Source organism: Scleropages formosus, chromosome 5, assembly GCF_900964775.1.
Source record: "Scleropages formosus chromosome 5, fSclFor1.1, whole genome shotgun sequence".
Taxonomy (NCBI): domain Eukaryota; kingdom Metazoa; phylum Chordata; class Actinopteri; order Osteoglossiformes; family Osteoglossidae; genus Scleropages; species Scleropages formosus.
This window is the reverse complement of record NC_041810.1, coordinates 9,131,366-9,145,600: the sequence shown is the minus strand read 5'-3', so window position 1 is coordinate 9,145,600 and position 14,235 is coordinate 9,131,366. Positions and strand designations below refer to the sequence as shown.

Below are 14,235 nucleotides of genomic sequence, written 5' to 3'. Positions count from 1 at the left end.
CCCTCACAAAATGCAGCAACCTAAGTAATGTCAAGGTGACACGCAGCTACCAGAGTGCAGACTGTGGCACTGACCACTCACTCGTAGGCAGAAAGGTGAGCCTTCAGCAATGAAGATTGTACCACACCAGAAAGGATGGGAGGCCGAGTATTAACACTGGCAAGACTCATGACCCTTGCAAAGGTATCAGAGTTTGTTCAAGCATTAGAGGAAGCCTTGCCTCACTCATTTGACTTAATAAGAGATGGGAACACCTTTGGGACACTATTTACAATATTGCAGTGCCTATCTTTAGGAAGAAGACGGTCAAGTCCACTGATTGGTGTGAAGCCCACTCTGATATACTAATGCTCTTAATTAAAAGAAAGAGACATGCACTCAAAACAGAATCTAGGCACAGGCCACTATTCAGGGGACAACTCAAAACATCACCAAAATCTTATATTCAAACCAGCAGTCTCTCCAAGCACTGTGTCATTGCATAAAAAGAGTTCTCTATAAAAATAAATTAAATTGAACACTCATAATCCTCAATTATTTGGACAAGCTGCCTTTCTGGTCCTTCCCCAAGGCCCTCAACCTCCTACAGCTGGCCGTCATTGATTCAGTTAAAGCAGGGGCAGGCCCTTGAGAGCTGTTAGGCAGGTCCTGCCTCTTGCCCTGAGTTGTACCTCCCACCCACTTACTTTATATTTTATAATTTTTACAGAGAATACAAAGTAAGAGCAACACACAGGAACAGACAGTAGCTGCTGCATTTTTCCTTAAACAGTTTGGAATACTCCAACTATGGGGGGAAAATATGTAAAAAATGCATGCAATTTTGGATGAAACTTGCCTGCTACTGCAACTTTAAGTGAAGAAATTAAAGTATGTACGTGGCGGAAAGCAGAAACCTTGCCTCCTTGCAATTTTGCTTATTTGTCTATAACAATTTTGCTAACAGAAAGTACTGCAAAAATCTCCCACATGCTAGTTGTTTTTTGTTTTGTTGTTTGTGTAATATATCAGGATGATGAAAAGTTATAAACTAAAAACCCAACTTGGTGCAACTAGTAAGTGTAATTATGTGTAACTGTGGGTGTTTTTTTAATATCTGCAGCTATGTTTCTTTCTCTTAATGTAATGCATAAATTGTACTTTTGCTGAGATGTACGTTGCTTTGGGCAAAAGTGTCTGCTAAATGAATAAATGTAAATGTAAATGTTTTAATGCTGCCAAAGCTCTGCTACAATTATACTACACTACATCTGTTAACACTTCAAAAAATGCATCTTGAATTTGCAAACAGCAAATTACCCTAACCTGTTTTATAAATGCAGCTGGTTTTATAGTCAAAATGGATAAAATCACATAGTGAATAAAAATGCTTGGTCCGCATGATCTTGATTTTTTTTTTTTCAAAATTTGAAACAATTCTGTTGGATGATCTGTTTCCCTTGTTCTTTGAGAACTTTGTACCTAAGATTGTTAATTTCATTAATACAGAAAATGATTCACTGCTTTGGACATTCAAACCCAAACACTCAAAAACTGTGATTAGTTGTATTTGAGGAGTTCTACTTATGTAGAAAGAGTGGGCAGTGTGTTTGTACTCTTCATATTGAATGTATCACTTCATTCCTCTACCATCTCCTTCTATTCTGCCCCTGATTGGGCTCCTGTCTTCTTCCTTTTCACTTGGTCATGGTATGATTTTGTCTTCCAGTGATACACAGATATAACATCTGTGACTTTTGTTTGTTGCAGGTATGTGACTGAATTTGTGGACTTGGGCAATGTCTCAGCCTTGAGAACATTCAGAGTACTTCGTGCACTGAAAACTATCTCTGTCATTCCAGGTGAGAATGGAATTTGTTTGTAAAGTTGCAGATTTATAAAGGGGAATTTATTTCTAAAGCTTTTATCTTTCAAGAAAAAGACAATTTGTTTCTGAAAAATGCTAATCATGAAAAGGCAGGGATTTTTTTAAGAAACCTGAAAAATACTTGTAATGTGGGTTTGTACAATGTCATTTCAGTATATTTATTGTCAATAATATTACTGCATATGTTAGCTTACAATACCAACAGAGTATAATATGTCATCATTTTCAGTATACTTCATGCTTTCATTGGCCTTACAAAACTTTTGCTTGAAATTAATTTCAAATGCCAATGTGAGATTAACTGAATCAGATCTTATGATCATTTATTAGAGTCTACATAGTCATCTGAAATAAATGCTGCTATGTAAAGGAAAACTTTCAAACTTTTATTTTCAGCTAACAATGAATATTAATGCCTATTATGAATATTAATGCCTATTACATAACAGTTGCACACAACTCTGTAAAAAATTCATCCAAAAACATTGTTTTTCTATTCTTGGAATTGATGGAACACTTGGAATAGTTATTATGAGCTACATAAAGTGATAATTATATATGAAAAGTCTAAAAATATGATTCTTGGAAAATGTAATGTTAGAACATTTTCTTTTGTTACCCTTTTTGTCCTGTCATTATCCAGTTTATTGGATACTTTTTGGTTTCATCGTGACTGTGTTAATTAGAATTAATTAACACATTCCCTGTGTTAATTACAATTAATAATAAAAATGTAAAAAATAAATTACTAAAAAGTCATGACTCATATAGACACAGAAAAAATATACATATAATATTGGCTATTATTCTTACAACACGCATACATATAGTATGGAAAATGCTAATAAAAACAAAAAGGAGTGATTTGTAATGTCAGTTTCAGAATAAACATATATCTTCAAAAAAACAGTGCAGTTCATTAGGTAAAACATAAAATACCTTGTTTTTATACTGTTTTTGTTTGAATACAAGCCAAAGTAGATTTATAAATAACCCCTTATATATATATATATATATATATATATATGTATACATATGTATGTATATGCTCACCGCACTGCTTACCAGATGGTTAAAAATATTGATTTATTGTTTTCTGCTCTGTTTCTTGCTTTTCTCGCGCTGTCTGAATGGGGTGACATTTCTCCCCACCTGGAAGGCCTAAAGACCATTGTGGGTGCTCTGATCCAGTCAGTAAAGAAGCTGGCCGACGTTATGATCCTCACTGTCTTCTGCCTAAGTGTCTTCGCCTTAATTGGTCTGCAGCTCTTCATGGGCAACCTGCGACAGAAGTGTGTACGCAGCCCAGAGCACTGCCTGAACAGTACTTACATTAGCAATGGTACCTTTTTCTGTAACAACAAGACCTGGCTGTCCTTGAAGGATTTCGTCGCTGATGAGGGTGGGTGGCAATTTACACAGAAATAATAAGCATATTGTTTAGGGACAGCTGATAGCATAGCAGGGGTGGCACGGTGGCACAGCAAGTACCACTGCTGTCTCACAGTGCCTGGGTGGTGCAAGAGGATGTCAGTTTGATTCCCACTTGGCCTGTGTGGAGTTTGCATGTTCTCCCTGTGTCTGTGTTGGTTTCCTCCCACAGTCCAAAGAAATGCTGTTCAGGTTTCCCCATAGTGTGTGTGTGTCATGGTGTGAGTGTGTTCCATTGATGCATGGTGGTGGAGTGACCCTTTGTAAGTAGTGTATCTAGTAGTGTAGGTCACCTTGTTGACTAAGGTGTGTGGGCTGATAACACTACATAGTATCCATTGTAAGTCCCTTTGGAGAAAAGGGTCTGCTAAATAAATAAATGTAAATGGTTAGAGCTGTTGCCTTTGGTTTGATCCTCCCTCCAGCTGTAGTACTCCTGAGCAAGGTACTTATCCTAAAATTGCTCCAGTAATATCATCCAGCTGTATAAATGGGTAAATAATTGTAGGTACACTAACATTGTAAGTTGCTTTGGAGAAAGCTTCAGCTAAATGTATATGTATGTATGGCTCTGAACAAGTCTGCCTATGCGTTCAGATTATTTAACTTCTTTTAGCAGACAATCTTACACATAGCAACCTACATAGCTTCCACTTTAACACACTTTCTGTATAGTTACATATGCTTGAGGTTTTTTCATAGTTCAAGCTGCAAATTCATCTCTTGAACTATAGCATAATTTTGCTGCTTAATTACATATAACATCAGCAAGTTGTTTCACAGAATTCCGGAAAGAAGGCCAGTTTGGACTAGAGTGTTCCCAGTCTAAAATTCTCTAGTCTTAAAATATAATAGTGTAACTTAGAACTGCAGTTTTCTCCATTCCCTTTTTCCATTCGTACCAACCAGGTTGACAGTTGAAAATGGTAGTTTGAAATGACAGTAAAATTTAAAAGAATAATTACTTTTATGAAAGCATTTGGTAACATGGTTAACAAAAAAAAAAAAACAGCACATACCCATAAACATTTTGCCAATATTAATTCCTCTCTGCGTTGTGTTTTGAAAAAAGAAAATTGAAAGATTATTTTTGCCTAATGCAAATGTCTGAATAAGAGCATTTCCACTCGTTTTATATTCATGTAAGCGTTACACCACTTTCATGTTTCATACGATTGAAAATTAAAGATCATCTTCAAAACTTCTTAGAGGATCCATGCAACATGTCAGATTACAGCTCATTTCAATCCCAATCATCTAAACATCCCAAGTGATTTTGGATTTATATGAGGAATAGTTTTAGTTCTGTTGGAGAAATTTGCTCTATATTAAAATGAGCTGCTGTTGAACTTAAATTATTATGCTACCCATATTACTGAATGTATGGTATAAATTTACATTTACAGTTTATTCAGATACATTTACATTTACATTTATTCATTTAGCAGGCACTTTTTCTCCAAAGCAATCGACATTTCGTAGAAAACAGTTTGTTCATTACATTAGGAGGAAGCGACATAGCTGCAGATGTGTGACTCTTAAGTACAGTTAGTTTCCTTCACCAGATGCACCGATATTCATCACACAAGTAGTTGCATAAAACTTTACAACAATATCACCGATTCCTAATCGCCTTCCAAGTGGTTTTTTTTATGAGATACATGTAAACATGGGAATAACATATAAACATACAGAAAGGAAATATGTAAATATTTGAAATACTAATTATGTAGCTTTCTTCTTTTAAAGATTAATTGAATATTTGAACCCCTGACCTGTACAGTGGCCAAATAATGATGTAGAAGAATTTATACCTGACAGTATGTACTGTAGTGATCAATTGCCATTTTCCAAGTCAGTTGTCCAAAAAATTAGAAATCCATAAATTGTCATTTAGATTTAATTTAATCAAAACACAAGAAACTTCATCAGTAATATCCTCCATATACAACAAGTATACATCAAAATAGCTATTATCAAGAATTAATTAATTGATTAATAAATAAATTGATTGATTGATTAAGCCAGACAACACAAGATAAAGACTTCAATGAAGTTATGAACAGATTGCATTTTCATTCAGTATAATATTTCAGCATATTAAAAACCTTCAACCTATAATTACATTTGTACCCCAAATTTTCACTCTGCGATGGTCTTACATCACATTCAGGGTGTACTCCCCTCAGGTTGGGTTCAATAGCATCCAGTCCACCACACCCCTGCTCAGAAAAAGCTGTTATTAAAATTGGATGGATGGATCCCAGATGTTAGTTTTAACTGGAAACTCAGATTTACTTTACAATACTTTCCCAAGAAATACAGTCTGCCCTGCTGTCAGGCAACTAGGACATGTGACTTAGGAATGTAGAAAACAGAGAAAAAGAAATGAAAGAGGACTAAAAAGAAGAATAGAGAGCAGAAATTACCTACATAGATTGAGAGAAAGCGATAGAGAAGAAGATGTCAAAACAGGGAACCACTGGCAGACTTTAACAACTCATCCCCCACCCAAGACCCACTCTTTGTAGAATAAAAAGAGTGAAGCCCCCTCAGATGAAACAGAGGAACTGAGAAAGAAACACAGATCAGCATAAAAACAGAATAAAAACTCTTTTGCTCTGTCACAGTCCTTCAGATCAGCCAGGAAAACAGTGGCAGTCAAACAGTTGTATTTTTCCTTCATGGGGACACTTTAATCTGGCTGGAAAAGTAAAAGCTCAGTAGATTTTGGGTTCTTTGAAGAACTGAACAACTTCATAAACTTGGTAGTTCTGGGTAATTTCTGCTGGCAATTCGGGATAGAATCACAAACAGGAATCTTTGAAAATGATGCCGCAGTTCTTCGCTGCAGCTTTTCTGGTGTCTTCTTTCTCAAGGAGTCATAGAAATCAGACCAGAATGCTCTTCGGATGAGTTTTCGGGCAAGGAGCATGGCCAGGGAGTCTGTACCTGGAATCAAGTGAAATTTGAGCCAAATTAGTGGGCAATCCCATTCATGAACATCGTTCATCCTGCAGAAATTAATTTCAGGAAAGATTAAATTGTTATTCTCAGGGAAACCACAATCTTCAAATTATTACAACCACTTTCTATTCCACTTTTTCCAATTTTGCTTAGTACACCTCAGCTTCCTCCTCCAGTGCATCATTTAACTTGTGATTCCACCATCTCCTCCAACTGAGAGATCCTGTATTCACTCTGCACAAATCAATTTTCAGCTCTGTTCATGCAATCAGTTAGATCTGTAACTGTTTCCAAAACCATCACAGATTTGGCAAATTTCTCTAACTTTCCATTGATATTCATATTGACAGCTAAGTTTCCCAGGCACTTAGTTTAGCTTCCATAGCATTCAGCTGATTGAACATCTCATTCATATCTCTTAGATGGGTCACTTGACCACATGATCTCATTCATCCATGTCACCAAATGTACCCCTGAAGGTGCACTGCTACAGCAGGCCGAAAGGATCAATCTCTTCATGTCTGTTTTCTTATATTACTTCTCTGATTTCAGATGGTCTTTTCTCAGTGGTCTCTACTTTTATTCGTTTCCCTTTCTAGGAGTGTGTTGAGGAAGAAATCAAATAATTTTTGTCCTTAAAGTGAGACATATTAAAATCAATGAATCCTGGCAACTTAAATTCACAAAAGGGAGAAAAACTTATAAAGTTTGGGTCTCTGGAGTGGAGACAAAATTTTATGTAGCCATCTTGAGAAATGGCTACATGAAATCACCAGTTGGCAAAACTTTAAATATCTCGAAATTTGTTAGTCAAAATGTATGTGACATTTTCCATAGTACTTCTGAAGTTATTCCAGTTCACACAGTATGTGCTGGACTGTGATGTACAAGACAAGCCAAGGTCAAGCTCCCATGTCTCCCCCAGTTCCTCAAACATGTGCCAAATCTTGTTAAATCAGTATGCTGTGCAGTTGTTCCGATGGAACTACTTAATACAGTGAACTGTCTCTCCACTTCAGCTGACTCTGCAGTGGCCTACATTCTTATTTCAGGGCTACAGTACAATACCATTTGATCTCCAACCGAATATGATACAGTCGCCATCCAATTAGACATCCATTGGAATATGAGAATTTGCCAGGTGAAGATCTTGCTTATAGTCAAAAGAAGACCATAATGATAGTAAAGTCCAGATCCCCAGACATCTCATAACATGTCTTTAAGGTTGAAACGTGTTGAATGTCACAATTTTCAGGCAGAGGTGAAACTGTATATAATTTGCTGAAGAAAAGGTTAAGATTTTATTAGTCTTGTATAACATTCAATTCAAGTCAATGTATTTTTATAGAGAACTCTTCTCACACAGTGACACAGAGTGCTGAACATGGGATTAGAGGCATAATACAAATAAATGGTTCACTACAGTAAATTGCCCCCAAACTGGGGCAACCAGTAGTGTAGTGGTTACTGCTACTGCCTTTGGCCCCAAAGGTTGTTGGCTTGATTCCCATCTGAAGCTGTAGTACCCCTGAGCAAGGTACTTACCCTAAATTCCTCCAGTAGCATTACCCAACTGTATAATAGGGTTAATAATTGTGAGGACCTTAACACTGTAAAATACTTTGGGGGGAAAAAAAAGCATCAGCTTAATAAGTAAATGTAGATTACTACAATAACTATGTAATACACACATTTTCTGAACCACTTGTCCCATACAGGGTCGCGGAGCCTACACGGTAACACAGGGCGCAAGGCCGGAGGGGACACACCCAGGACAGGACGCCAGTCTGTCGCAAGGCACCCCAAGCAGGACTTGAACCCCAGACCCACCAGAAAGCAGGACCACGGTCCAACCCACTGCACCACCGCACCCCCAACTATGTAGTAAATAAAGCTATAAGTAAGCCTACTGGCCACAGAGGAAAAGAACAGAAAAACTCTCTGCCAAAAGGCAAGGGAGAAAAAAACCTCTGAGGTGCCAGTGGCTGATTAACAGATTTTCTTTTTTTTTAAATTTTCAATTTCTGACTAATTCTAACATTGTAGCTAAGTGCTAATAACTTGATGTCCCAGTTCACATAGGCACATCTCTTCCACCATGGCATGTAGCCATCAGACTCTGTTAACATGAGTGCTGGTATCATGGCTGGTCTCATCATAGGGAAACAATGCTCAACAAGAACGAAAGGGATGGTGACTGATGATATTCTCTCAAATAAGTATTTAAGGACTGAGACAGATGGGACATTCCTGACAATAACTGGCAGATCGTTCCAAAGTGAAGGCATTCTATAGCTAAAGGCACACCCTCCTACTGACATCTTATTGATCACAGGTACTTTAAGGTAACCCGCATCCAATGAACAAAAAACAACATTCTGTAACATAAGAATCAATAATCTCATTAAGATTAACCAGAGCAATATTATTTACTAGGGGGGCGCGGTAGTGCAGCGGGTTTGGCCGAGGCCTGTTCTCTGGCGAGGCTGGGGTGTGAGTCCTGCCTGAGGTGCCTTGCAGCAGACTGGCATCCCGTCCTGGGCATGTCCCCTGCTTCTCCTGCCTTGCGCTCTGTGTTGTCAGGTTAGGCTCCTGTTCACCACGACCCCGCTTGGGACAAGTGGTTTCAGACTCTGTGTGTGTGTGTGTGTTCCATGGTTATACTTCCTCCTTCTTCTATCAATTCTAGCAGCAGCATTCTGTATTAACTGTAATCTGGACACAGTGTGGTAAGGTCAGCTCGATAACAAATCATTACAATAGTCCAACCTACTTTAAACAAAAGAAGGAAGCAATTTCTAAGCAACTTGAGTAAAACCAACGTAATTTGAGAGAAATAAAACTACTAAGAGTATCCGATGACACGTCTATATGAATATTAAAATCACCCATCAAGATTACTTTTTCATGAATGATGACTAAAGTCGTCTATGAAGTTACTAAATTCGTCAACAAAAGGAGGAGTAAGGCTCAGGTGAAGGATAGATAAGCAGTAATAAGCAATGTAATTATGGTAAGTTTAGACTTCAGATCTACAGTTAGAACTTCAAACAAGGTAAAATTTTCAGCATTTCTGGGGGTTATTTGTAGTCCATTATTAAGACGAGTACTAACTCCAATGCAGCTTTACAAGTTAGTGAGTGGATATTTAACAGACAGCGTTTCAGACTAATATTTGGTGGCAGTGGTAAGTTGAGTTTATTTGTTTTAATATATTTCAGGTTAGCAGTGTGAGTAGTTAAATGCCATGGTCTTATAATAGGCTGTAGTTTTTGGCTGTAATTATAGTTACCACTCTCATTTGTAGTACTAAGGCCCACACTGGACAAGACACTAGAAACCCCATCAGATAAGAACTGACATGAAAATGAAAATGACTCCGTGCCAACTCACAAAGAATCCAGTCTAACATGAAACCAAGTAATCATTTGCTTAATGTTGGCAGTCCCATAATAGAATCTCATCTCATTCTTCTGAGAGAATCTTTTTTGCCATGCATTTTGACATGCAACACCTAATCAACCCACACTCTACAAGAGGGTAGATTGTGCAATCTAATAAATGAAGCAGAATGCCAGCTTCATGACAAGCCAAGTGAAAGGGGTGCAGGGAGAAGAACATTTAAGGCCATGCTGACAGTGGAATGCCAGCAGCTGTGGGTCCTCAACTGGGAGGGGGTATGAGCATGGGAAAGTTGCCAAAGCACTCCCTAAAACCTCTCAAGCCCAGTCACCTAGAAGCACTTAGCTGGTTGAGTAGGACAGAGTGAAACTGAAATCCTGTGAAAGTAATGGAAGATAAAGGGAGAGTTCTGTGCGCTCAACAGGAGAGCAGGTTTGACACCAACCGTGCCAGCATCATCACCACCATGAAGTAGTTTTTCTTTATTTGTGCAAGATCAATGATAAAATATTTGAATGACTTTCGTTAAGCGTAGATTGAAACAGTAACAACACCATTTTTAAAAAATGAGATGTTATATTAGCATTGCCAAAATTATATATTGTGAGAGAGCAGATCTATCCAACTTAGGGGTCAGCAGGACAATCCCTCATTCATTTTGCACAATTGGGCTGGCTTGTTAGGTGCACACTGGGGTGGCTATATTTTCATGTCATGTACAAACACTGTTCTCCTTGTTATGTGTGTATTGTGAATGTGTGCCATGCATAATGTTTGTGTTTTACATTTGTATTACTTACCAAACAGCATTATTCATTTTTAGGCCTGGCAAAAAACCAAAATAAGGTTTTATGTGGTCTTAAATACTGCCTGGTTTAGTACTGCAATCTCATTTGCAAGTAAATGGGAAAGCTCATTGCTGGGGAAGTTTGTAATAAATGAGTTTTCATTAATTGTTGTATTTTATAAAAATATTGAATTGCTATATAAGTTGTAAAGACTATAAAAGTCTTGATTGTAGCTTAATATACATAAGTTAATGTTGTGCCTGGTTCAGGTCTGCATCATTTTTATGTAAATGGTTTAGTTTTTCCTGCAACAATGAAGAGAGGCCTTCATTTAAAGGATTCATTTGCTCTCCTGCAGTAGGGTGGTGTCAATGTATACTGCTTGTGTAGCTGATGGCACATGTGAAGTGTTGTAGACTTTTGTAAATATACCACACACCTTCTGAACCACTTGTCCCATACGGGGTCGCGGGGAACCAGAGCCTACCCAGCAACACAGGGCATAAGGCTAGAGGGGGAGGGGACACACCCAGGACAGGATGCCAGTCCATCGCAAGGCACCCCAAGCGGGACTCAAACCCCAGACCCACTGGAGAGCAGGACCTGGTCCAACCCACTGCGCCACCACACCCCCTGTAAATATACCCTATAGTTCTTTTTCACATTTACTTTGGCATTTTAATAAACAGCTGTGGTACTAAAAGGGTTGTTGCAACTTACCAATGACTAAAAAAAAAATCAGAGAAAGTTCGAATATAGAAAATGTAAGATTATTTTAAAAACTGGGCTTGCAGTATGGAGATTACTGAATAATAATTAGCAAAAGTAATAATAGATTTCATAATAAGTGAAAATAAGTAAGGGAGGGGGTGACACAGTGGCACAGTGCAGTGGTGCAGCGGGTTGGACCGGGTCCTGCTCTCTAGTGGGTCTGGGGTTCAAGTCCTGCTTGGGGTGCCTTGTGATGGACTGGTGTCCTGTGCTAGGTGTGTCCCCTCCCCCTCTGGCCTTATGCCTTGTGTTGCTGGGTAGGCTCTGGTTCCCCATGACCCCATATGGGCTAAGTGGTTCAGAAAATGTGTATGAAAATAAGTAACACAATAATATTAATCCATCCAATTTCAATGATCACTTTGTCCTGAGCAGGGTTGTGGTGATATAGAGCCCATCTTGGAAGCATTGGATACAAAGCTGAGAAGGATACACCTTGGACATCAGTCTATCACATTGTAGCCACACATGCACACTCACCCATTCACACACTAAGGGCAATGTGGAGACACTAATTCACCTGAACTGCATGTCTTTGGACTGTGGGAAGAAACCTGTGTAGCGACAGTACATGCAACATGCAAACTCCACACAGAATGGAACCCATGTACTCTTGCACCATCCAGGCACTGTGAGGTGGTAGTTCTACTTGCTGCACCACCTTGCATATAAATCAGTAAAACCAAAATGATCCTTAATAATCTGTTATATTGTATTTCACTTCTGTTTTGTAACAATAATACGTATTTCTGTGAAGTAGGTAATATCAGCCCCCTTTGTTATTCCAGAATAAATGTTAGTATTTAGCTTAATGGAGTTGAAGTGAATGCATTGTTTCCATGTTCTCAGTGTTTTTCCAGTTTATTCCTGCCAAGTAGAGATTTGCACTTTAGGTAAACTAATCCTAATGCATGTTTATGTTTTGTGCTGTGGACCGATATGGTGTCCATGGCATACTTTGCTTAGTACCCTCTTCTTACTAGTGTTGGTGGTGGATTATGGTGACCCTGTTAGGATAAGAAGTTAAGGAAAATAAATGGAATCATAAACAGAAATAAGATATGTAGCTATTTAAAATGGTGTTTTATTATGTATTTTTTACTTGTATTTCTGTTTTAGAAAACTTCTACAGGATGGAGGGAGCAAAGGATGCCTTAATATGTGGGAATGGGAGCGATGCAGGGTGAGTTTGCTTGTTAAACATCCTTTGGTCAGAAGATATACATTTAGTATACAATATATACATTTGTACCGTTCATTTACTTCCTAAGATACTTTTGCTAGCTGAAAAGAGTGAGAGTCCTTCAGCTCTTTACTTTTGGAATTCTTTCCCCCTCCATGTAAGCATCATATATTACTGGCTACAGTGCCATAGGAAAAGTAAGTCAATATTAGAGGAGTGGGGGGTGCGGTGGCACAGTGGGTTGGCCCGGGTTCTCCTTTCCAGTGGGTCTGGGGTTCAAGTCCTGCTTGGGGTGCCTTGCGATGGACTGGCATCCTGTCCTGGGTGTGTCCCCTCCCTTTCTGGCCTTATGTCCTGAGTTGCCAGGTTAGGCTCCGACTCCCTGTGACCCCATATGGGACAAGCAATTCAGAAAGTATGTGTGTGTTACAGGAGCTAATAAAGGTGACGGAGGTCAAACCTGGCCATAACCCCCCATACCCTTACGGGGGTTAAAAAAATCTTAATTTAAAGGAATGTCTGATTCAGAGTTAATATTTGTGCTCTGTGTAACACAGCTACTTGGAGTTGCTCTATCAGTTCACCCATTGCCCACCTCCCTACTTCCACAGTGAGGAATCCTTTGATAAAAGGCAGTTTTGTATTCAACACTAAATTGTCTGTGGGATTTCCTGAGCAGAAATAGTGATAGAAATGGGGATTGACCAAGGGCCGTGACTATTGATGACCTCAAACAAGCTGAGGAACAACTCCATCGCTGTTTAAATTAATTACTCTAAATGTGGTGGAAGATAAAGGAACCCAAATGTACATAGTTTTGCTCTGTTTTTAAACATTCTTGTATGCGGTTCTTTTACCTTCTTTCTGTCCTAATTGTATCCTGACAGAAAGTAGGTCTGTGACGATTCAGTGCTTTACAAATGATCTGGATTACATTTACCTTTCCTGTAAGTACAATAAAAGTCTTAACTGAAATCACCACATTTTTGATATCATTCTGAAATTTTTATATAATTCAGACAAGTGTGAGGAAAAGATAACTGGTTATTAAATCTGCAGAAGTTCAGTTCAATTTGAAGAGAGGCCTTGCTGGTTCAACCAACATAAATAGCGTTATTTTAATTTAAGTTAATTCTGTATGTATACTGTTTATATGAATCCTAGGAATTAATGAGTACAAAAGCTTAGGAGTTATAATAAAAATTTTGGAAAAGGTAGTAAGATCATTATAAAACGTGATTTAAGCCATTTATTATCTACAATTTTATCTATAACCCATGTCTCTATCAGTAATACTATATTTTGACCTTTGTTTATTTTTATTAAAGCAAAGCACACTCAGATATGATTTTACATCACTCTTCCCGAAGCACATTATGCTGTTCACTGTAGTGTAGGCTGAACACCGCCCCCCCCCCCCCCCCCATCCCTTATGTCTGTAATCTCATAAACCCAAATGCTTTTGGGAATTAACACAGGAAAGACAGGGTTGATGATGCCAGGGCAAGATATAGGATTTTGCAGAAACTAAAAACCCATCTGTGTTTGTATTTAAAGCCAGAGTTTGCTAAGCACAGAGTTTCTGGTTTTTTGTAAATAAATGAAAATGGGCTTTCACCTCATGTGCACTAGCTAGGGAAGCAGCTAAGGGAAAATGTATCGGAATTTTATTAATTTGAATTAATTCTTGAGGACATAATTGGATCACTTATGTTAGTGAGCAGGTCTTGAAAGGGTCCTTTACATCTGACATGTAATAAAGTCACAAAACTTCCAATTTGTTATACTACAAATAATACACACACACCTTCTGAAACCGCTTCTCC

At 38.3% G+C, this 14,235-nt stretch overlaps 1 protein-coding gene across 1 annotated transcript in view; it reads left to right on the top strand.

The window, feature by feature from the left end:
* LOC108931972 (sodium channel protein type 4 subunit alpha-like) overlaps nucleotides 1-14,235 on the top strand; it is a 123,458-nt gene that overhangs the window by 26,212 nt on the left and 83,011 nt on the right. The window contains exons 6-8 of the mRNA XM_029251868.1: nucleotides 1,750-1,841; nucleotides 3,027-3,269; nucleotides 12,346-12,409. Of these exons, the coding sequence (XP_029107701.1) occupies nucleotides 1,750-1,841; nucleotides 3,027-3,269; nucleotides 12,346-12,409 (399 nt within the window). The remainder of the gene's footprint in view (nucleotides 1-1,749; nucleotides 1,842-3,026; nucleotides 3,270-12,345; nucleotides 12,410-14,235) is intronic.